At 39.9% G+C, this 25,650-nt stretch overlaps 1 protein-coding gene across 2 annotated transcripts in view; it reads left to right on the forward strand.

Moving 5' to 3' along the window:
* homer2 (homer scaffold protein 2) overlaps positions 1–24,197 on the forward strand; it is a 31,004-nt gene extending 6,807 nt beyond the window's left edge. For both annotated transcript variants that reach the window (XM_027281907.1, XM_010731857.3), the window contains exons 2-9: positions 4,036–4,192; positions 13,333–13,464; positions 13,738–13,830; positions 14,585–14,724; positions 17,539–17,695; positions 18,185–18,295; positions 20,687–20,767; positions 22,303–24,197. In XM_027281907.1, coding sequence (XP_027137708.1) covers positions 4,036–4,192; positions 13,333–13,464; positions 13,738–13,830; positions 14,585–14,724; positions 17,539–17,695; positions 18,185–18,295; positions 20,687–20,767; positions 22,303–22,491 — 1,060 coding nt within the window. In that variant the 3' untranslated portion in view covers positions 22,492–24,197. The remainder of the gene's footprint in view (positions 1–4,035; positions 4,193–13,332; positions 13,465–13,737; positions 13,831–14,584; positions 14,725–17,538; positions 17,696–18,184; positions 18,296–20,686; positions 20,768–22,302) is intronic.
* Positions 24,198–25,650: the final 1,453 nt, after the last annotated feature.

Here is a 25,650-nt window from a genome sequence, read left to right on the forward strand (position 1 = left end):
AAAATCCCCATCAAAACCCTTTTTTATTTTTATTCACATTTCCTTTCAGGAGACAGTGTCATCCTGCATCATCTTAAAATGTCGTCTTTAAAGCAGTAGGATTATCCTACTCTTAGCAAACTTCACTTAAAACTCTGGAGAATATTGTGTTAAAGTAAACCCCGGGTTAGTGATCACACTAACATTTTACAGGATTTAAGAGAACAAGGGGGAGGAAGGCTTAGTCGTGCATCACTCACAATATTGCTGCTTCAAACCAAGTTGCTTGGTGTCGTAGTTTGTGTGCAACTTTTTGTGATATAGATTCATTAAACGTAAAAAAAAAAAAAAAAAAAAAAGCTTTTGCAACATTTTAACTTAATCCTCAGGTATTTGGCTGTCAGCACCGTCTTCATTCTTAATTTATTCTTTTGCCAGCACACAACACGATTGCTGCATCATGAGTGTGGAATGGCCTGAGGTGGGTGTGTAGGTGTATGTAGGCATAGACAACAAGGACTCACTCAAACCTGCTTCTCCCCACACACACACAGAGAAACACACACATACACCTGTAAATTATTTAAAGCACCAGATGGGGACAGAGCACCCAACAGTCAGGAGGAGAAAGAATTCAGCAGCCATGAAGTCCTAAATGTCGTCCTTTTTTTTGTTATCCAGTAAAATCAATCAACCTAATGCTTTTTATCTGGGAAAAGCAGATCACTGGATTTCACCAACAGTTGTGTGTGAGTGCATCCATGTGTTCAGCACTGTCCTTTTCTCTTCGTTTTCCCCTGCCGGTTTTGAGCTGGCTCCAGACCCCTGCCACTGCAAAGGTCAGCGTATGTGTGTGCGTATGTAAAGTGACAACAGTGATCTGTATAATGGGTTTTGTTGTCCCCAAAACAGATGAAAACCGATATTAAGCTTAAAGGGGGCGGGCGGTGAATTTATTAGGCTTTCATTTCTGCGAGAACCATAATCCCAATGGAAAGCGAAAGCTTTATTAGCTCATGGATTTTTGCTGCTTGCCTGCTCGTCTGTCTGACGTGCATTGGAATAATACTGAACTGAATGTGCTATTGACAGCTCGCTTTTGACAGTTGCTGCAATGCATTACAGCAACAATGGCATCATCTGTGCCCTGTTTAATGAGACCTCTAGCTACATGGAGGAGATGCGTTTCAACTAGTTTAAACAGCTTTTTGTTTGGGGTGACTTTTTAAGAACATCCTCTCAGATGATTTTTGGATTTAGGCTTATTTTTCTAAGCACGTCCTTGCGCTCTAAAAAAAAATGCAATATTTCTAATGGTTTTTATTGTGCATGAAAGATTTTTTATTTTTTTTTGCTGCGCCAGGCAAAGTGTCGCCGTGCCTCTGTGTCCAGCTCAGCAGCCCTGTGCCCACTTAACACATTTTGCTGAAAACCTTCATGTCATGAAACTAAATGGCAGGCGAAGAAGGGAAATAGAAGGAGAAAGAATACTAGAAAATATCAGGACTTATATATAAAACCGATGTAGTTTGCATCAGTTTGCAAAAAAAACTCTCTCCTGGGAGAATGTTTGTAATCAAGTGGGGTGGCCGTGTGCACTGGAGATTAGTGCACGTTGACTCACTAGTCCCTGATCTGAAGCACTACAGTGAATGAATCTAACAAATCATTAATTATAAGTGACAATGCTGACTTTAAGTGAACAGAGGGAGAGTCAAAAATGAAAGGAAATCATATTAGCTGTGTTGCACCTTCTAATTTTATAGCGTGTGTCGTCATACACCTTTCTACCATCAATCAACAGGTGATGGTTGTAAAACACAAAGTAAAGATAGCAAGTCACCAATAATGGCAGTGAGGATGAAATCTGCTAGCAAAAACAAACAACAAACATGGCTGGAACAGGATTTTTAGAAATGCACTTAGAACATTTGTTAGACCTCAGAGATGCACACAGTATGTTTTTAATATAAACATAACTTTAGTTTGTTTAGTTTGAGGAAGAACATCCAAGAAAATGAGAAGACCAGGGCAACTGGACATGCAAAAGTTGGCAGGACCATAACCAATAAAAAAACATGACTGCATCAATAACAAGATAAGAGGACAACAGTGGTGATATATTAAATATTCCATGTAGGCTATAAAGAGAAGAGAAGTGGGCCAAGTAAACTTCGCCCTGTCTGAGAAACACATTCACGTCATATTTTGATTACCGCCAAGATAAATACTACCCTGTCTGTCTCTGCCATATTCTCCATCTGCATCCATTACTGAGTTCTTGAGTTGTCCTCTGATCCCTCTCATCCAGCCACTCAACTTTAATTATTCCTCACTGTTGGAACTTTATGAAGAGCACTACAGCGTCCTGCACTCACCTCTTTTGAATTGAGAACTTCCAGTGGATTAGTTAGACCTGCTGGGTCCAATCCCAGTAAGGCCATTAAAGGGAAATGTCTGTATATTTGTACGTAACTAAGAATATGAATGTACTGCACACAGATGTGGTTATTTTTACAACAACGTCCTAGAGATATTATCAACGTGGCACAGAGAAAACAGAGATTCATAAAAATTGTATCAAACCAGTCAAGTGTTTAGGAGTTGTGTGTTGCACGCTGTTCATTTGGTTGCTTTAAGCAGAAAACATCGACAGAGGAGAGGATTTTCTGAACATATTTCACAACAGCTTTCAACTCTCAAAATCAGAGTCAAGGCTGTGGTGTGTGTGTGTGTGTGTGTGTGTGTGTACGAGTGACAGAAAGGATGATCACAGTGTGTACAGAGAGAGAAAGCATGTTTGTGTGTCATAGAGAGGAGGAGCACTTCCACTATATTTGTATCAGTCTGAAGTCCTTCAAGTTTAACAGACGGTCTGATCCTCCTTCATCCCCGTGCTGATGCTCGTCTGAATCACATGGGCGCAGCGGGCTGCTTCATTGCTGGGAGGCAGATTACTCCACCCTCTCAAACATAGATGACACGATTTTGAACTTTTCCCTGTCACAGTCATTGTTGAGTTGAGGTTTGATTGGAAAAAATTCCATCTAAGATCAGGCTTCAAGTTGGTAAAATGTTTGTTAAACCTAAATAGATATAAGGGAGTAGCAGTACCATTATGAAGGACTGAAACTCAACTTGAGTCATGTGAATACTGCCTACATCGGTCACCAAGATGACTCAGAAGCTTACCACAATTGTCATTTACTCATTATTCCCAAGATGGATGGAAGCCACGTTAACATAATGTTTCCCAATGGAGTTGTAGCTTGCTCCATAAAGGTGATTCACCACTGATTTTATAACAGGCTTTTAATTGAAAACATTGATGTTAATGCTTTTAAATGCCTTTTATAATCATCGCAGCACTCATATCACTCATTACAGTGTTCTATGGGGGGGGGTCGACATGAGTCGTCTTTCACAGAGTCCGCCATGTATTAGCCCAGAGCAAATAAGCTCAACTCTGGCTCTAGACAGGGCCGTGGTGTTTCTTTTTTTCACAGCCACTGTAGTTTTTCCTTCACGCTAGGAGAAAGAGGATGAGGCGATGTTACTATACTGCTAGATGCCACTACACACTGGCTGGTCCTCTTTAAGATATCTTTCTTCTGAGTGATGTCAGTCATCTGTGATTCTTTCCTAAAAAAACGACATTTTGTGGACTGTGTTAGATGATTGTCTCAAATGTATTTGGTGCACTAGGGAAGTCTTTATTAGACAATAGATTTGAAAGCATACACGTATGTCTCACACAGACACCTACATATGTGTTACTGTCACCAATGGGGAGGGAGGCGGTGTTGATGTGCTAATGGCTTTGGGTTGCTATCAGGATTTAGGGTTTGTGTTACATTATCACTTGCCCATCCCTGCTGAGACTCTCAGGACTGGATCTCTGGAGGCACAGAGGAGTCTCTGCAGGCATGATGTGATAGAGAAACATTCTGAATACACACTATAGCGTGTGTTTTTGTTGTTAAATGTGGATATTATCTTGATCTGTGATTACATACTGATCTGTAGTGATTCTTTTATCGCATTGTCTCTGTCCAGGGAGCAGCCGATCTACACCACCAGGGCCCATGTCTTCCAAATCGACCCAACCACCAAGAAGAACTGGGTCCCTGCCAGCAAGCAGGCTGTCACTGTCTCTTATTTTTATGACAGCACACGTAACAGCTACCGCATCATCAGTGTGGATGGAACCAAGGTATGTGTGTGTGAGTGAGTGTGTGTGTGCTATGAAAGACAATGAGAAACAAAAAGACAGTTGAAGCGGAGAAAGAGCACTTAAAGCCCGAAATGAACAAAAAAAGTTATGATCATATTAGACTATTACAAATGTAGCTCACATTGATCAGCATCAATCCATATTGATATTGATATTTGTGTGCTCTGCTGCTTCTGATGTGAGGAAAGTCATTCATGGCTGCCTGTTTTCTGACTGAAATCAAGGCTGGGTATCAAAACATTAATGACATTTTCTGTTACTGATTATATATTTATGGATATAGGAAATGTATGAAAAACAACTCATAATATAATCAATCTGTCCAGCAATGGGCCGAAGTCTCCATACTCAAAACTCAAAACTTTTTAATTACTTTCTCTGAAACATTAATTTGAACTATTGCAACAACATTTTTTTTATTTTCTCTGTTGATTAATAATCTGATCATATATTTGATTATTGAATAATCAAATAAATATTTAGTCTATAAAATGCCCAAAAATTGTGAAATATGATCACTCCGAACATGGTCTCTCTTGAAGTTGTTGTTGATTAATTTTTGGTTGATTTGATTGATGATCTTTGATGACATTTTGGTAAATATTGTAGAATATACTATTGAATAAAACCATGACATGATTTGGCTAAATGCAACATATAAAGATGGCGATATACCAGACATAGGATAACTTTTGTATTTTCCAACCTGGAACTTATTTTTTTGTGTCAAAAGTGACCAATGGAGAAAACACTTTTTAAAATTAGTACAGTGCTGGAGCCTGCAGCTGCAAAACTGGCTATGACGTTATCCTTATGATACGTATGTTATTGTTATAAGTCTGACAACATTATGAAAAGGAACCTACAGAGAAATGAAACATTTTATGTACCTTTCACTTGATCTGGTCTGTGTCAAGCCTCACTCGATGAGAAGTCTCGTTTTGAAATCTCCTCTGTGGGCATAGCATCACAGCACCCACAGGAGCACCACCTGAGCTTTGCAGCCTTGCAGCAGCTGGTTCACCCTCCTTTGCCTGTTGTCACTCTCTCTGAGCATCTGCTATGTGTACCATACAGAATTTATACACGTCTACGCGTATTCGCTCTCTTCTTGTCTGCTCTTGTAGGAGCTCTTCATCCATATGATCCAGCTCAAATAAACACAGACACCAATCCATGCTGCCAAAATCAGCTAAATATTCAGCCATGACATTGAAAATAATTTATAAAATGCTAAGCTATGCTGTCTGTACTCCAACACAACAAACTCTTTCCAGCCTGGCATTAGTACAGTTACGTTTTTTTTCTGCAACAAGTCCTCACCTCTCCTGAGATTTCAGAACGAGACTTCTTTTTAAGTGAAATGTGGTTAGACACACAGCCAGTCAGGCGAAAAGAACAGAAAATATTTTATTTCTCTACAGGGTCATGTTTTACAATAACAATTGTATTGTTACAATAACAGTTTAAACCTATAAGTGGCAAAAACAAGTACTTTTAATGGATGTGATCTGATGGTGCACAGTTCCTCATAGGGAATACAATGTGGCCTGTTTTGCGGCTGCAGGCTGCAGCACTCCCACCCAACACTGGACCAAATTCAATCGCCATTATTCACTTTGACACAAAACATGAGGATATAAAGTCTGGGCTGAAAAATACTGAAGTTGGAAACAAAAAATATAAGACACACCATACATGAAATCATATTTATCTATATTTGTCTGAATTTGGACACGACTGCACGTCTATGCTCACATAGCATCATATAACATTTATCCTGAGCTGAGCTAATTCATCCTCTATTAAGGTAGCATGAGGGTTAAAATTAAAGTCTGAACATCAGCTATCATCCCCCTTTTTAAGACATTAACAAGAGCAGCAGCCAAGAGCCACATACCTATTGAGTTGCAATTAACCTCAATTATGTGTAATTTACTGTTGTCTACAAACAGCCAACAGTAGTCAAGGACGATGGTGCTCTTAAATGGTCTTCCCATTGGATCAGCTTTTCTTCTTCGCAGACTCTGCACTGATTTGATGTTTTTTATTTAGACACGTGTGTTGAACAAAGGGTTAGTTTTGCTATAGAACGCAAACTGTATTGTGAACAGTCTCCAAAATGATTTTTGATTTGTCATCACAAGAGCGCGATGAAAAGATTAAATCGTGCATCTGATAGTAGACCTCATATGAGTGCCCCATATTCACTCACACCTTCTTCTCCTGCCGTCTGAAAGAGTAGATTATGTGTTTCCATGGCGATCAGTCTTCCTCCCTGTGTGTGAAAACTGGAGGTGGGTTATGACAGCAGTATCCCTGTGCTGACACTGCCAGGCAATCACCTTTCACACAATCTTAAATGATCACACAGATTACCTGCAGAGCCACTTCAGAGCCGGAATGGGATGACAGGGTTCCGGGTCTGTTTATGTCCTCATAGTTGTTCCTTTTTACCGAGAACCTCTCTGTTTGGGTGAATCGTCTGTTTGGGTTCAGTCTCAGGAGAGTTCAGTGTCAGTATTATTAACCCAACAGCTGAAGGGTGGGTCTCACAGGAACTCAACATAGATATAGATATGAATGTAAAGTATTTGCATAGCAAGCATTTTCGGTTAAGGAGAAACTCTTTAACAGTGACTAATAAATGAAAACCATATATTAAATTACATATTCAAATTGAATAAGGTTGTTCCTGCAACCATCTGGCTTGAATATAAAAAGCTTCTGTCGTTATTTTTAGATGAGAACACATTTTCCTGTGCACCTCGAGGCTTTTCAGTATGATTTTTTTTTTTTTTTAAGTAAAAAGTTCTTTAAGGTAATTTAAAATGCATCATTTCTCTATTCCTGCGTAGCTTGGTTGAGTCAAGCTGTTAGCTTCAAAATACCTCTCTCCCCACAGCTAGAAATCCAGTGAGGTAAGAATATAACCTGTTATGTCATCAAGCAGCATTCTTGGAGCTACTGACAATATTACAATTTTTTTTTTTTTACTTTTTAAGTCCCTGCAAAACAACAAAATCTTTTCTTTGCATGAAAGAGATTGGGAATCCACTTTATTTCAGGCTAGAGTCAACTATATTATGTCCTCTATATTCTGAAGGCCAGGAATCCTCTCTCTGCTCTCCCACTCCTGTCATCCTCCCTGTGCTCTCTCCACTCTGCTGTAACCTTGAGTAACAGAGCACTGTGTCATAAAATGTATGCAGCCAGCAGCTATATGTGAGCTATGGGGCTTAAAGTTTATGAAATAAAATGAAATCTCAATTTGAATAGCGATGACTCCAGTTAATTTATATAAATCAAAGTGATGTCGGTATGGGCAGAGTAACCGTAAGCGAGGACATGTTGAGTCATATCAAATAAATGTTAAATATAGTTTCTAGTTTGTATACTAGCTGCAAGCGAGACAGGTCTGTCCAGGAGAATAGTCTGTGCTGCTACGCTCTAACTATGACAGACCGTCAGTTTATATTCGTCTATCCGTGATGGCTAAGCAACACTCTGATGATGATATGGCAAGTAGAGGAGCATATCAGCACTTTTGACTCTCGCTCATCCTGAATCTTACTTCTCATCCAGCAATATACCGAGCATGATGACAACACAGTGAAAGGTCTTCTTGCTGTAGTTTATGAATTATTCCAAGTATGATAACTTTCTGGGCTAACATGTAAAAAAAAAAAAAAAAAAAAAAAAAAAAAACACACACACAAAAAAAACCTTTCCACTCTTGTTTTGAATATTTTATATTCATATTGTTTCATCTTACATCCTACATCTACCTATTTCTTCTTTATTTATTACTACATGTCTGCCAGCCAGTGTCCAAAATGTACAATTTGGGCTGGTGAGCTAAAAGAAAGCTAAAAAAGTGAGCTTGTTTTTTTCTGGCTGGTAGGGTTTCCTAATGTATAGGCTGATATTACAGCCCAGAGCCAAGCTCCCTGTGGTAACAACTTGTTCCCCTATTAAATTGTAGCTGCACCCCAAGTACATCATGTAGTTTCCTGTGTGTCATAAAGTTTTCACCAAGGAAAAAACCATTAGTTCCACTGGGACAGAAGGTGACATGTCCACCTTGATGCTTGAGAATTCAGTATTTGTCCCCCACACACAATTCCCAAAGCAATCATCTGTTAGGATTATGATGCACTCCTAGCAAAGCTGGTCTGATCTAGTGTGAATCTCCAACAGCAGAAAGTTCACTTTTGTAAACAAACCTCACATATCACTGACTTTTGTGTCCGGAAAAACAAACTGGGGACAGCAAATAATTAAAAAGCATGAATGTCATCTAAAGCATGACACGTATTAAGCTCTTGGCTAAGCTGATTTTATTTATTTATTTATTTTTGGCCTTTTCAAGCTTTATTTCTGACAGAGACAGCTGAAGAGTGACAGGAATGCGGAGAGAGAGAGACAGGGAATGACATGCGGTGAAGAGCCACAGGTCGGATTCAAACCCTGGGCTTCTGCAGCAAGGACTGAGCCTTCGCACATGGGCTGGTTGCTTTACCAACTAAGCTAAATGCCGCCCCTCCTAAGCTGATTTTTAAGACCTGAGGCAGAATCATAATTCTAGTCATCCAGTCTAAGCTGAATTTCCTGTATCCTGTAACACTGTCTTTTAAAAGTGAAATTGCACAATTGTAGACTATTTAGGCTTGAATCATAGTTCTGGAAAGATATGTGTAATATAGGGTTGAGCAAGTACTTTGCTGAAGCAAGTATTATATTGTATTTATAAGTATGATCAGAGTAAAATGTCTAAAATGTATTGGTTTGAGAATATATAAATGTAGCAACTTGAAAAAATCCTAGTAAACTACTATGTTACTGTTACTTCTGTAAATAGTATTTCTAATAAATACAGCAACTTCTGATCAACCCGTATAGGGCTTTATTTCAGCCCCACCCATTCTGAATACAGATATGGGTGCAGATGATTTAGTTGCTTGAACAAATACAGTTTTAGCTAATGGTGTACCCACTCATCCCTAGCGTAAAGGTCTCTGTGGATCCATGAAGGGAAGGGTCTTGGGCTAACCATAGGTTGCAAATGTGTGCACACACCAAATCTGCATGACTGCCAGCAGGGAACAGTGTGTCGATGCGGTCTTTTAATATATAGTGAGATAATATGCATCAGATCATTAAAGCAAAAAAAAAAAATTACACCTCTGCTTGATGATCAGTCCCAGTTTTTCCATTTTGCTATCCGCTTTGACGAGAGGACACCGCGACCACCATCTCGTCTTTCTTTGGCTTCGTTTCAGTCATCACACAGCTGCCAGTTCCTCCTGTTCATCATCGTGACTCTCCTTGATAGCCATTTGTTGCCATTATTTTGATCTATCCTTCAAAGACTAGGCTTTGTGCCATACATCCAGCTGGAATTCACTGAATATTGCAATTGTTGACCACAGTAAAACAGCGAGGTACACTAAATGGTGTGAGTGATATTGACCCATTTACCTACCAAATATTCAGGTACCATGTTTCAGGGTTGCCACTTTTATAATATGTGGAATGAAGTCACAAGTTAGCAAGTTTCTCATCGTAGAAAAGTCACTGCTCAGCAGTGACTGTCTTCTGGCCTTTGGTGCTGAGTGATCAAACAGCCATTCCCACCCATACACTCCTCTCCCATGTTCAACATATCCTGTCTGACTTACTTACTCTGCAGATTGTGTGCACTCTGCAGACACATAATCAGCCGAGGAGGATTTTTTCCAATAACCTTCTGGCTGTCTCCGAGTTTCTAACTGACCCTGAGGCCATTGGCCAGCCGTGCCTCGCTCTGCGCCTCCTGTGCCACTTGATCCACAGCCCGGCTCACCACCGGCACAGCTGCCAGCGTCACTCCACTCTCCCTCCCTCTGTCACTCCCTCCCACTCTTACTCGCTTGCTCACTGAGATGTACACTGATACATGCCAGCATACAGTCACAGGGCTCACGAAGATGGGACGGCAACAGAGTACTGTACGTGCTCCCTCCTGGTTTCTTAATTAGCCGCTTTAAGTGTATTTCTTATGACTGTTATGTGGATGATACCCAGCTATACTTTTACTTCAAGTTAAGCAACCTCAGTAAACTCTGCCCTGCAAGGCTGCATAACAGCTACTGTATCATGGGTGGGATGTCAGACAGCTTCCTCCATCCTCATAGAGGAGTGTTGTTCCTGAAAGTATCAGCGCAAATGTGAGCTACAAACTAGAAGTTCTCTTTGACCAACATATGAACTTCGAGAGTCACACAAAGTGTCCCAATCCTATTTTCGGACTAAGGAACATTGCCAACATCAAATTAATCATCAAAAATGACCTTCAAGATCATTCAAGTTTTCAAGTTTTTGTCTCCTCCTGTCTTGACTATTGTAATTCACTCTTCACCACCTTGAGTTGCCCTTCTGTGTCTTGGTGGCGACACATGTGTCTGGATGACACATTACACCAGTGTTGGCTAATCTACACTGGTTACCAGTTGAATGTAGAATCCATTGTAGGGCTACAATTATTTTTATCATAAAATTCCATCCCATAAATCACTACACACCGCCTGACCCCACTTTCTATTTCTGAATTACTGTGTCCCCTGACTTCAGTGAGGTCTACTGACCTGGTGGTCCTGAAATCTATAGGCTGAAAAACAAAGGTGACCATGCCTTTGTGGTTGTGGCTCTCATCTTATGGAACCCCTAATTCTAAGAAACACAGCTGCAAGAAGCTGCTAACGACTCCTGTTTCATAAGCACTTTGTCCTGTAATGTGTAATGCTTTTATATTTATATTGTTATTTCCTGTTTTAACTTATGCTTGCATTGTACAGCAACTTGTAACTCATAACTTGCAGAAATAAAGTTTACTTACTTAACCTGTATGTTAGCTTATAGATCATTAGTTTGGATACCACATCATGTGTCTTTGCTGTACTTTTTATCTACTGATACTGTTTCTGTAGGTGTTAAATCATCATACATGATCAATGACATGTTCACAGATTTGAATATACGGCATTACTCAAAATGAATCTGATATGGCAACTGATCAATTTGAGGCTATGTCAGGAAACAATGTATTTCTTGACAACATGTTGGTGTTCTAGTGTTCATCAGTTAGTTATGAATGTTTACCATCTGTTTACCTAATTCTTTCCTTTTTTGTTGTTGTTTTTGCTTTATCCTGGAGCAACGGCCCAGTTTCTCCACAATGATCATTAAAGTTTCATCTTATCTTCACACTTCTCTTTGAGCCAACGTGGTGTGCTCTGTTAAATATTCTCAAGAAATTAGGTAACATTCGTTTTGATGAAGTCTGTGAAAGAGACTGATCATTTAAAAATCAGACCACTGGCACCTCTGTGAATTGCCACCCTTCTTATAACCCCTCGAAGCAGCAACTGTAATCTTTCCAGTGTACACTAATAACATTTTTCTTGTGCGTTTATGTGCAGTGCACACTTTAGGAGTCAATGGCATTGTTCTAGATGGGGAAACAAATGGCTAAGGGGTTATTGATTGTGCACTAATGTGCTCTTTCTGCTCAGTCTCTGCTTTTTTTTGGGTCTCTGTGTCCAGTAATGATGCAGTGTAAAGTGCTTCAACACCTCAGCCACTGAAAAAATGGAGAGAAGGAGACGGTGGGGGCGTAGAAAAAGGACACGAGTCTGTCAGCAATTTGAATTCTCAAATCCTGTGTTCAGAGCCATGTTGCTATGAAACAAGGGCTGCTCTGTGATTAAACTGTCTTCTATTGTTTCTTAATTGTTGGGGTAATTTGCATGTGCTGTTTTTAAGTTCTCTTATATCTTGGTGGTGGGATTGGGTTTGTGTACATGCACAGGAGTAAATTGAAGCTGCTTGTGTTTACATCCACATGTAGCTGTTCATATAGCATCAGACGTATCTATACTGGTGCAGTAAACACGCAAATCAGTGCAGTCTGGTCAGACTGAAATTGGGTTTGAAGCATCTGTTGTTGCTACCGTCACTGCCTCGTGCACTTGTTACATTTTTAGCCTGCAGCAGATGTTTTCTGGCAGCTGATTTACTGCATAGCTACAACAGGTGAATGTCTACTGTAGTGTCAGATGAATGTCTACTGTTGACCACTTAGAGGTTAGTGGGTCAGCAGTCATCACTGCATAAAGTGTGTCTGTTTGTGTCAGTAATTTACTCATTTATCTTTCTTTTTTTTGTGAATAAATCTTTATTTGTGATTGTGAAACAAAATTACTTATACACATAATTCAAAAGTTTTTCATACACATACGGTACTTGCACTCCACTAAACCTCCCACGTCACTGGGGTCTCCCATGGACTGCTTGGCCATGATAAATTGAGTGAGGTGGAACGTATGGTGTGTCTTTATTTGCACTGCTTGCATGTGACCAAAATCTTTAAAGTGGAGGATTTTGCATTATTAATTTGGAGAGTAGACACCTCAGTTAGTACAATCTAATGAAAATTTGATAGCTGTAAGAACCCCATTAACAAATTACTTTAATTTTACTTTCATTTCATTTGACTCTAAGAGTTGCCATTAAGTCGTAGCAAAGTCAATTCAGACAAAACTTTGGAAATCTTGAAGTCCCACATGACTTGTCACATGTGACTGACCACTCACCCAGCAACCAAAATTTATGCTGAATTTCTTAATGTATAAAATCTCTTTAATGTATAAAAGGCGTTTTTGTATTACTCCCTCATTACATATCCAAGATTGCTCTGAATACAAAATCGCATCATATTGTAGTGGATCTCTCAAACATGCATAAGAAACTTTTTATTAAGTGGATCATCCTGAGAAAAAATAAATGTGCTAATTGTAATCAAACCTGTCAGTGGGGGCATGGTGAAAGACATGGGCAGGGTATTAGAGATGTACTCTGGTATGAATGGAGCTACAATAGAGGATTGTCCTTTATCCAATCAATAGGACTATTCATCATTAAACTCCTTTTTTAACGTCTTGGCTGAACCAAGAAAAACAACCCAGCAGCAGGCGTCTTTCAGGGAGAGTGTGACAGTCGGATGGATCTGTGCTGGAAGTCTGCACATCTGTATTGATTTACAGCATGATCTCCATTAATAAGTTATTTTGTCCTGACAGGTGATCATCAACAGCACCATCACACCCAACATGACGTTCACCAAGACATCGCAGAAGTTTGGCCAATGGGCGGACAGCAGGGCCAACACTGTGTTTGGACTAGGCTTCTCTTCAGAACAGCAACTGGCCAAGGTGATAGGAAACATTTCTGCAGCATCACATGACAACTTAGAGATGATTAATTTGTGTATTTGTCCTAAAGCTCGAGTGTGGCAGGATAAAAAATGTATTAATTTGACATCAGATGGAGAAATAAAGTGATACGAAAGATTTAAGGGTACATCTGATCTGTCAATCCTCACTGTCACGAGATAAATGGCTTTGTTTTTTTTTAAAAATAAACTGTGACAGGCCGGGTATTGCCACTAATCGTCAAAGCTCTTTCAATCTCTCTCATGTTTTCAGTTTGCCGAGAAGTTCCAGGAGGTAAAAGAAGCAGCCAAGCTAGCAAGGGACAAATCTCAAGAGAAGGTGGAGACGTTGAGTAATCACTCCCAGGTAAATTATATCTTTCTGCTGTCTAAAATTCTGATTCAAACAACACCTCTGCTGTCTTGACTGTCTCCTCTACAGTCACTGTCGGCCTCTACAGAGAGAAAACAAGCAGCACTGCGGAGGAAGTAATATAATGGAACATTTCAGTGTAGCTCACTTTCCCTCACAAACACCAAAGGGTGTTTTTCAAATATTTCTATAAAGCTTGTGTTAAATATTACATGTCAACACGACATAAATCATTCATCCAGCAGTGTGAATCATCATTAATGAAAGGTCAAGGTCATCTACTTACTATCTGGCAGGCGCTACAGCAGTTAAGACAATAAGGAAGCCAGTGAGAGTAATAAAAAAATAAAGGTTTCTAGTACACAAATGATCTCCAATTGATAATTCTCTAAGTGAGTAAGTAAACAGAATTGATTTGAGGTAGAACCAGCAGTCACTGCCCGGTCACCGGCTGCCAGGCCTGCTCTCTGCCTGCTTTGACTCCAGATGGCAGGAATCAGACTCACAAAGCTGCTGGGCCATATGACATGATGAATACTGGCAACGGTTTCTCCTCACCCCTCCGCTGTCATAGATGACATCGATGACGTGTCCGGGGTGTTTACAGTGTTTCTCCCAAAGTAGCCTGCGGCCCTGTCATCATAGTCAGAGCTTTACGGGACACATTTATTGATTTTAGGCCATCAAACTTTTAGAAAGCTGCAGGTGAGCTTTGATCAAATTAAAACCTCCCTCCGTTTCCTACCAGGAGTCTGGACGCGAGACGCCCTCAAACAACCAGGCGTCCAGCATTAATGGGACAGACGATGAGAAAATCTCCCATGTCGGCCCAGAGGCCGCTGTGCTGAAGAGCGAGAATGAACGTCTCAAGAGTGCAGTGGAGCAGAGGTGAGGTTTTATTTCATAGAAAGATTAAAGATTCTCTTCAATGACGTGAGGTGCAACTCATGATAAAATCACCTCTTTGTATTTAATCAGTAACAAGATCTATCAGCCTTCTTTTTGATAATTCTCATCCGACTCCAAATGTTGTCGTGCCATCTTTCTGACAGCTGATTTATTCTAAAACCCCAATAGTCCAAGAAATGTCCCATTTGTTCAACAGCCTGTCTTTCTGAAAACAAGCGTCAGTTGCTTTGAAAGACCTTTTGTTTCGTGAATAGACACCAATAAGTACATTAGTTACATCTGTTTTATTGGTGATACCAAACTGCAACCATTTCACAATGTTAACCACGTGTTCATCATTGTAACTGACTGTTGATACCATAACAACTTCATCCTTTACTGCACATCCAGAAACACAAAGATAATAAAGACAGAAACTCCAGGCAGAGTGTATTTTCAGAAAAACAAGCCTTTTATCCTAAAAACAAGTTTTTATGATAATGGGTTGTTGGGCCTCCAGTCTAACGGGAATGTGCGATAATGGGCAGTCCCCTCTGATACACATAACGTTAAAAAAACAAACAGTTTTGGAGTCTGTTTTCTCCTTCATTCGGAAATTATCTCATCATGAGCAAATTAAAATTCACAGAACTCAGTCTGCAGCTGGCGATGATGTGTAAACTGTGTAAACTCTCTCTGGAGCAAAAACAGAAAATGCACAGGTGTTGGGAGTCCGTTTATTTGAATGAACTACAGTGAACTAAACAGAGCTGATACTGTTTGTGGAGTCATGTATCAGTGCTGCACTGCGATTATAAGGACTCACTATATGGCTACAGACACTAATCACAATGCTCAGTCAAATATACTATCATAAAACCTGTTTATTTATCATAATTATTCAAGAATTGTTTACAGGTAAAAAGATATCTGTTGTGTAAACGCACAGTCTTTCTAAAGCATTTGGGCAATTTAATGTCACCCATGCGTATCCTTATTTATAATGAGTTAACTGAGTCTCACAACACAGCCAAACTCACTTGAAGGGGCATGATGTCACTAACTCCAAACACAGCAGTCTCTAATCACTTTCATACAGTTTTCTTCTTGTGCTCTAATTGTCTCCGCACCAAACTGTGCTCAAATGTTCCCCCTCTTCATTTTTATTGCTGCTGGGATGATATCATGTCCCCAGAGGGCCCAGAGATCATCTGATCTAATCTAAAGAGTGATGCTGTTGCTCCACGCCACCATTTGTTTATCTGGTCTTTATAATCCAGATGCTGAATGTATAAATCAGTAAATGCATAAAACACCAGATGTGGCTCCAAATTGGATTAAAATGACCCCAGGGCATCAGAGCCAACAAAAACTACAGCGAGAACATTTCAGAATTAGCACTATACAGCAAAACATCAGAGACATATTTGATGCATATATGATAAAAGGCCCTGAGATGAAGAAAATATAATTATCCTTAAGTATTACCAGGGAAGGTCTGCTAATTTGAACATCTGTGGTGGTGGTGTGGCTAACACTTTAATTTACAGGTTTAGTCCTTTCCATAGAAAGAAACTGAACTGATATAAAATCATTCTGAAGAAGATTCATAGACAGGACAAATTTAATTTGGTACTAATTATGTTAGAAATTGCTGCTGTACACTAGAGAATGTTCTAGTCATTAGACAGCAGGTAAAATATGCTTAGAGTATACAAAAGTATGGTTCCAGTGTTATATTATATTACATATTTACATCGTTTAATGACTTCTGAAATTATGTGTTTTCCTAATATCTCATTTGATTTCTTGCTATTTAATTGAATTACTTTTGTCATTATCTAACTTCCATGTAAGAATGATTTCTATTTTTACATTTCTTGTTATTATGTGCACATGAATTTAAGAATGATTTCTATTTTTACATTTCTTGTTATTATTTGCACATGAATTTAAGAATGATTCCTTGCATGAATTATTTTAATTCAGCTCACTTCCCTTCAAGGTCTAAACAAGATGAAGTGTTTCTGTCTGAGGTCAGAAGATGAAATCCACGCTGCATAAACATCATTAGATTTCTAAAGAATATTACCATGGGTTTGAATTAAAGTTGAATTAAAAGAAACTACTCTGAAGAACTAACCAAACCCAAGCAGCTGTCTCTGCCTTGTAATTGGTACCAAACTGGAGAGTTCCTTCAGAAATCACCAGCCTGTAAAATAAAACTTTATCATTGTTAGTTTGAAACGCTGATTCAAAACATTGTCGTGTAATGACAGGCATGTGTTTCGTAGCAGTGCGTCAAACTTACATCATGTATTATTAAACTTGTCCAGGTTGAGATTGTGTTCGGTGGAAGTGTGTCACTGTAGCGAAAAACAGCCGAGGACTGCAAAACGCTGCGGTGCAAGTCAGTCCACATTTGGTGGAGAACAGCATACTCGAACCAAGCCATGCATATGAAAGGGAACAGTGATGCATACTAAATAAACATCACAACCTCTCCGACCTTATTGATAAGACAGTAACACACATATGAAAAGATAACAAAGTGCACAGCGGTGTAAATCACAGTCACAGCTCTTGAGACTTTTCCCACTCATTTCTTTTTTATGGTCTAAATATCTCTTGACAGTGTGATGTACATCACAGCTAATTAAATAGTCATGACTGGAAGGATTCTGAAGCATTATGTGTCATGTCAGTGGGCACAAGCCTCGGCATTTCAGCACTAACCTGTCTAAATTTTTCTTCCCATTAATAACTCTCCCCTCTCCCTTCTCTCTCTCTCTTTCTGTCTTTCCTGTCTGGCAGCAACACCAACGCCAAGAAGTGGGAAACAGAGCTGCAGACTTTAAGAGAAAATAATGCCAGGCTGGTGGACGCACTGCAGGAGTCCTCGGCTAATGTTGAGAGCTGGAAGAAGCAACTCAGTGTCTGCAAGGAGGAGAGTGACACGCTCAGGGAAAAGGTAATACCGTCACGCACTCCTACAGGGAACTTAACAATGTACAAAAACCATCAATCCAGCTGGCAAGAAAGGTCAGCGGTTGAAATTCTGTTACCTCGTCTGTAAAAGAAGGAAAACGGCTCCACAAACCATCACAAAATGAACATATTCCGTTTTGTTAATCTGTTATGGCTTTTTCAGTTTCTCCACACTGAGTGAGCAAAGTACAGTACTTTTTTATTAGCTTCTGTGTTGCCTGCACCAGAGTCCACTATAAATAGAATCATTTTAGTTTCATAATCAATGTGGGCTCTCACTGCAGCTGGGCCGGTGTTGCAAAAATGTTTTATAACATGCCGCAAGTTTATTTGTAACTACTAGTGCCAGTTTTCAAGATGACACCACTTCTAATATTCCCACCGATACAAATTAACAGAACAGGTGTATGATGGGTAAACAAACCACAAACTTGTTGATGCTTCTCACACTAAAAAACATCTTCTGTCGTAGATTGCAGAACTAGAAGCTCAGTGTAAAGAAGCCGATCAGGAGAAGCAGAAGAACGCCCAACTGAGCGTACGAGTGCGGGAGCTGGAGACTGAGCTACACGACAAAGAGCAGGTGAGACGACTGCATTAACTTTAGTCTTGAAACAATGAGGCCACTGTTGAGAGCTGAGTCTCTAAAACAATCCTTTTTTTTTTTTTAACTTGAAGGTTTATGGTTCACTCAATGCCCTTCATCCTTTCTAACATCAAAGAAATCACAGTTTTCAGGCCAGCACTCCACCCCTTTACAGATCTACTTTCTCTTCCTCATTCCAACATTTCAGTGTGTCTCCTTACAGTACACCAGCCCTTCGCCTCTTGTTCTTTCACAGTACCACTCCTCTCCCTCAGGAGGTGATTATACCTCAGCAGGAAATGATAGGTTTCGTCTTGGATTTAGTATAGATCTGTTATTTTTTCACCTATGCAGCTAAAGCCAAGCATTTTATACTGCCCTTTGTTTTACAAATTAACAGTTTTTTGGTACTATTTAACTCCACTGTGAAAAATGGTCAGACAAAGGGAAGGTGGAAAATCCGTCCGTCTTTAATCAGAGCAGCAGGGAATTTTGGCACAGATACCATTCGCGCCTTATCTACTGCATCAATCATCCATAATCCAAACTAGCTGACTGTCAGCTCAGCGGAGCTCAATGGTGCTGTTATTCCTAATGAGGATGAACCCTGTGCGTCCACAAAGTCTTTTGACCTTTGCTTGTTGCTTGTTAAATGTTCTGTCTGCAGACAAATGATTAGCACTGACTACTGACAAGCTCTGACAGTCTCATTGGCCAGTAGAAATCTGTATATATTTCGGTTTCAGTGGCAGAAGGCAGTATTTCAGCATTTATTTCTGTTCACTTTGGCTTTTCAAGTGTGTCGTGGATACTTGGCCAAGTTCTTGAAGATCTTTTTTTTTAACAGTTTGATCGCCAAAAAAGTAAAGTGACCAACTGCTTTCTGTTGGTGTTTGGAGCAGTGTGTATACCTGGACACTGCAATAGTTAGGACACTGTTTAGTCTGTCCTGGAGTTTTAAATCTATGAAATTAAAAAAATCTGCAGTATGTCTTATTAACAGCTTTAAATATTAAACATCAGAAAATCACATTTGAGAACCTGGAACCATCAAACGTGTGGCATTTTTTTGCAATAATCAATAGTCTTCTGTCGATTGAATGATTGTGGAAGCTTTAGTTGGAAAAAATCATAACACAAAGATATTCAGTTAAAGACGAGCAGTACGTCCACACATTTCAGAAGCAGTAACAAGCAAATGTTTGATACTTTTGCTTGATAAATGACTTAAATGATTAATCATTCCTCAGTTTATTTTCTGGTGATTGTCGTTTAGTTTGACTTTAACGCTGATTATTACAGAGTTGCAAAGTAATGACATTTATCGCTGTGCTGTGTAAAGACATTTCAAATTCCCTGAGGTAAACAGTGTGTCTGGGATATTCGAGTTTAGCACCTGGCAGCCCGAGTATTAATAGAACATATAAATCTTTCCTTCGAGAGCGGTATATGTTACACAACAAAAGCGAGGAAGTAGTTCAAAGAGCTGGAGCTGTTTTTTTTAAAGGAGTATAAGAAAAGAAACACGTCCTTTGGGGGCTTCAGCATTTCCATAGTCCTGTGCATCAGCCATATTGCTCTGACCGCTGACCGAAGGGGCAGAAGAAGTCTCATTGTTTGCAGAGCTCTAACGGCCCACAGAGGCTCATTCACCGAGTGACTCACTCCCTTCCAGAAATGCGCACGCTTAACTCTTCCAATTAAAAAAACGTGCCTATGAATTATTAAGCATTCACCATGCTGTTGACCCCAGCTGCCGGCCAGCCATGAACTAACAGAACAAAGCTGCTGCAGGTGATGACGGAGACCCGGCCAATTATTACCTGATGTGGAAGTTCTCGAGGCGATAACAGATGATATGAAAGTGTATGAGGCGTTTGCTTCAGAGCTGCTACGGATGAAAAAATTCCGAATAATTATAGACGTCTAATTGAGAAGAAAACAAACATTCATGCTCATCTGTAATTATCTGCTTTGTGTCACTGCCACAGCATCCCAATTACCTGTGACATCTTCAGAACAAATTTAAATGCCCCCGGGGTCACGGCTGTTGGTACCGTCTGAAAAGTGTCTGCAGCACAGAAAAAAGCTGTCATCAGGCATCAATTTGTACTTCTCTTTACTTACTCTTTGATCAGATGATTAAAATAATAATTTTGTGTTTTATTTAGGCAAACATGAATCCACGTTTGCAGGAAGTCCTTGCTGCTGGTCAAGAAATAGTCCAGCACATGACCCTTCATAAAAATCGTTCTTACACTTTAGCTTTTGTACAGATTGAAGCTGACTAATTAACATATTATATCTTGTTTGTAGGTAGATTTTGTTACCTTTTTATTAGTGCTTAACTGTTTTCTGTTGTGTGTTTCATTTTGTTTTTGTCCCCAGGAGCTGGAGAACCTGAGGAAGCAGGCAGAGATAATCCCTCAGCTCATGGCAGAGTGTGAGAGCATCACCACAAAACTGCAGGTACGTTTAAAAGCCCCCACATTTTTCTCAGGGTTAGGGTACACAGCAGAGTATAAAAACAGCAGAGCTTGCACAGACCCCGAGCTTACACGCAAGGACACAATGTCTGGTACAGCGAGGTAACACACATGCTCTGAGGCGTAAGGAGCGCTTTCAGACGGAGGTAAAGAAGAAGAGTTCTTATTCACCATTCTGCCCGAGGGCTGGTGACACAACGTTCCTATCACGTGTCTCGCTAACGCACATTGTGGTTACTGTATCTATTAATAAAGGTCCATCCCCAGTACAGCAGTGTGGATTATTGCCTCCTTTTGAAAAGGTTTCCTCGTCCTCACCAGAGGAACAGAGATAATACATCTCTGTCACGGCTTATTAGTTTCCCAGCGTTGCAGATTTGATCGGTTTTGCTGACTGCAACATCAGCTGAAGTCGTTTGAGAGTTCTGCTGAGAGCTTCAATGACAAACTCTTTCCATAGGTGTGTTTGCGTGACGTTAAGTTGGGTGTGGGAATCTGCTGTTGCCAAAAACAATACAGATTAACGTCTGTCACACCCCCCCTTCTTTTGTACCAAAGAGCACCTGTTCTTCAAAACCAATCCCTCATTGAGTAACATCAGACTTCTGGTTTCTGCAAAACCAGAAGTGCCAGGCTTGGTGAATGACTGTACACCCCGTGAGTGCCAAGTCTGACATGAGCTGCATTGATAGTGACGCTCATCTCGCCCTGTTCAGACTGACTCAGAGCAGGATTTTTATCATCCAAGCTGTCATGCATGTGCTGCCTTTCATGCCAGGCAGGGAGGAGGATAAAACCAACAGTGGCATGCCTGAAGTTTTTGTGTTTCACAAAGCTCGACTGCCTGGTTTGTTTCTGCAACAACCAGCTGGATGAATGACAGTGACAACAGAACCGGCTGAAGCAGGAGTTTATCTAAGCAGCCATCCAAACTGAGGAGAAGCATAGACAATTGGATTTCTCGAATACCTCAGTCTATCCACAAGTCTCTAAATGAAAACTCAGCCGCCGTTAATTCAAGTCAAAAGTTCAAGACTAATGTGAAATAGCGGAAAATGACTTTCCTGCTGCAGATATTAACCTGCTTAAAAATGACTCCACTTCTGCTGTGTTTGTGGTCACTGCTCCCCTCTATTTAAAGACGACACCCCACGTGGAGGTCAGGTTTCAGGAGTCAGCTGGAGGATACAGTCATGTAGACGCAACACCCATTTAGAACTCCTATTTTAAACCCCTCCCTTCAATGGTATCCTCGGCATTAATGTGTCACTCGTGTCGCCTCCCAGTCTGAAAGACTTGCTTTCTACTCCCATTCTCCCACAAAGATGTATGTTTACTTTCTGTAATGATACTTTTCTGTCCTGATGATGTAAATAAGTTAATGTTGCTTTTTATCTATTTTTTCTGCTAGAACACACCTGTACTGCTACATCAAATGGCATCCGTCTTAAGAAATATCTTTTATTTGCCTCTATCCACCATTTGCTGTAATCTACCACTGTTCTCTTTTTCCCGCAGGCTGCAGAGATGAAGAACAGCGACCTGGAGGGGAGGATAGGGAGTCTCCAGGTGGACATAGACGACAGTCGACAAAAGCAGGGCAACATGAAGGGCGAGCTGAAGAAGTTCATGGATGTTCTGGATGGGAAGATAGACGAGCTGCATGAGTTCAGGCAGGGGCTCTCTAAGCTAGGTGCTGATAACTGAGAAAAGTGGCACTGAGTTGAAAAGGGTCAGAGGTCAGGTACTTCAGGGCAGAAACTATGTGGCACCTACTCCCCCAAAGGTGATGTCCACTCAGCTTTGGCTTCTAATAAACACTACCATGCGAGAAAGAGATTTTTTTTTTTTTTTTTTTTGGAGAGGGAGAGAGAGACTGGCAGGAGGAAGGCCAGCATGCTCCACCAAACGGCTCCATTGTATGCTGGCATTCTGAAACTAAATCAAGAGTCACACTTTGAGCTTACTCATCCGTTTCTGTGGGGGGGGGGCTTTTAAAAAGCTGGTGGTGGGTTCTTAGATTCTGTCCATCTGTCTTTTTTTTTTTTTTTCCTCAAGGCTGCAGTGCTTCTTCACAGGCAGTCCGAGTTTAGAGTAGAAGAGGGGACTTAAAAGGGCTAAATATCGAATAACACACAAAGACAATGCTGTTCACCATCACTCAAGTAATAATTGGTGTTTATCCTTGTGGCCCCCCTCCAGAGAATTAGACACGAAATCTTTCTACAGACTGTCCTTGCTGTTGCCTCCCGTCTATCTCAGGTGTGTTAGAAGACAGTTTGTACTCATTAGATTATATGCACATATATATATATGACAAATGGCCGTGACACAAAGTGCCTCCAGGTGAGTTTAAAATCCACCTGGCAAGGAGAACTGGCCAAGTGATGACCATCACCATAATAATAACTTCTTTCATTTTTTTGTTTTTTTTGTGAGAAACCCTGATGAAACATCCTCTCTAATAAGATAAGAAAAACACAAGCAGGTGAGCTCATCCCGAGGATGTGAATGTGGTGACAAACTAAAAAAAAAACAAAAAAACTCTGAGAAGGGACCACAGAAGGAATTCATCAACTCTCTTGTGGGTGTTTTTTTTGTGTGTGTTTGTTTTCCCAGTAAACACACGGTTGAATTATATTTTCATAAAGAAGGAAAACTTCCTCGTCTCAGGAGCTTTCCTTCACAAACATCCAGATGTAATAATAGGAACCCCATTTTGCCATGAGTATAGTGTAGTGTTCAAAGGATTTGTGTGTGTGTGTGTGCAATAGTATTGTTTTCCATTTGTAGAACGAAGACCTATGTCTCCGAGGCTGTTGATGTGCTTCCTATACGTTGGTTTTTGTTATGGTGGTGGTTATTTTTGGGTGAGGGGACTTGGTGCTGCTCGATGGGTGAATACTCCACTGAAAACGTTTAGACAGGCACGGGCCTTTTCACCACAACCCCTGTCAGATATTTGTTTTTTTGTTTTACATATTTATTTATTTTTGGTGCCTCTCTACAACTAGTGTTTCTAGAACAAACAAAGTAAATTATCCTTAACCTAATGTCTCTATAGATGTACAATAATATATAAAAATATACCAAATTGTTGGATTTGCAGGTTTTGTTTGCAGGATCTTGGAACGATACATTTGAAATCAAAGGCAGATGTTGTAGTGACATATTTACTATGATGTTATAATAAGTCTTTATTTTTTCATCACTGTTTTGATCTTATAAGATTGAGATTATCTATGAAGGGACTTTTTTTTTTTTTTGGCTTCTGTCTGTTTAGCCCTACTGAACCTGGATAACACAAACCTACGATCCTTCCTTTTGAACCAATGCCTCTTGTGCACTTTTGTGACTCCTGTTCAATATTGTACAAATAGAACTGACAATTGTTAAAATTTAGTTTAATTACAGCGCTGAGTTGTTGTTGTCTTCTTTTCAGTTCAAGGCATTTTTGGTAAGAGCTCAATGGAGAGGAGGAACGGAGGTCCCCACTTAGTCACAAATCAGTACTGTGGGTTGCGTGTTAAAAACTAACTACTGTTAAAGCTTACAAATATGCTGACACTGTGAAAGTCTCGAGGCGTTTTTGCTGGATGAGAAGCAAAGAGATGGAGGTGGAATGAACCTACAGTGCCAGAGCCGCATCCCATCGAGGCATCGAGTACAGAAGCTCCGCCACCGCACGTCTTTTTTCCCCTCTGATGTCGATTTACATAGCACTAAATATAGCTGTAATCCGAACAGAGACACACACACATAACCAAAGCAAAACAAGTGGGATTTAATCACAATCCATGACACGCATCAATTTCTCTGAGATCAAAACAAATAAAGCAAGAAAACACACGAGCTCGTTTGAGAGATGGGAAAAACTCCAGTACTGAGGAAATAACTGCAGGGATGGATCAGAGAGATGTTGCCTTGGCAACTCAATCCCACTTGCTCCTTTTGTGTAAATAATTGTGTGGATGATTGACAGTGAGAAGTATAGATCCATGTAACCTTCCAACAATTAGTTTTTTTAATTACACGAGAGTCTGTCTTTCTCAGCCAATGAGGCTCTTGGACGTTGATCTCCCCGATGGCCTTTTTTCATTTTCATGTTTCATGAAAATGAATCAACATGCAGAATAACACTTCAATTTAGTGCTGAAATTATTAGTTAATTGACCAATTCCAAAGCCAGTTAGTGGAAAATTAAGCATTATCGGACCACAGCAAACTTATTATCACCACTAATTGATTGTGTCGATTATATTTTGATTAATCACTTAATTGTTTATAGAATCGTGAGCCTAATGTGTATTGAAATGGCTTCTTTTGTCCAACAGTGCAGAATCCAAAGATATTTGATTTTTTTTAATGATAAAAACAGAGAAAAGCAGCAAATGAACACAGATGAGATGTTTGGCATTTCTGCTCAATAAAATGACTGTAACGAATGATTTTAATTATTCAATTGTTGATTAATTTTGAGTACATTTTCTGGTGCCAGTGTCTCTCCATTTCATATTGTAAACTGGGAGATCCTGATCAGCATTTTTCAGAAATTTGTAACATTTTATGGACAAATCTACGTTCGTAAACTAATGGTACGTACAACGAAATACAACATTTTAAAATAAAGTGAGATTGCAGGAATGTAATTGAAGTTCTGCAATTTCTGTAATATTTGGTTTCAATATCAGCCTGATACATTGTCACAAGAGAGTTCATTGCAGACATCTACATTCAGACCGACTACATGAAAGTACACATCAGCAGTTCCCCTTTTCCACTAAATGATCTCTGGTTCTTGAATCAGTTCTGTTCAGGATTCAACATCAGTCAACAGTAAAATCATCTTATTAGGAATAAACCTGC

The sequence above is a fragment of the Larimichthys crocea genome, chromosome VIII, assembly GCF_000972845.2.
Source record: "Larimichthys crocea isolate SSNF chromosome VIII, L_crocea_2.0, whole genome shotgun sequence".
NCBI classification, from domain to species: domain Eukaryota; kingdom Metazoa; phylum Chordata; class Actinopteri; family Sciaenidae; genus Larimichthys; species Larimichthys crocea.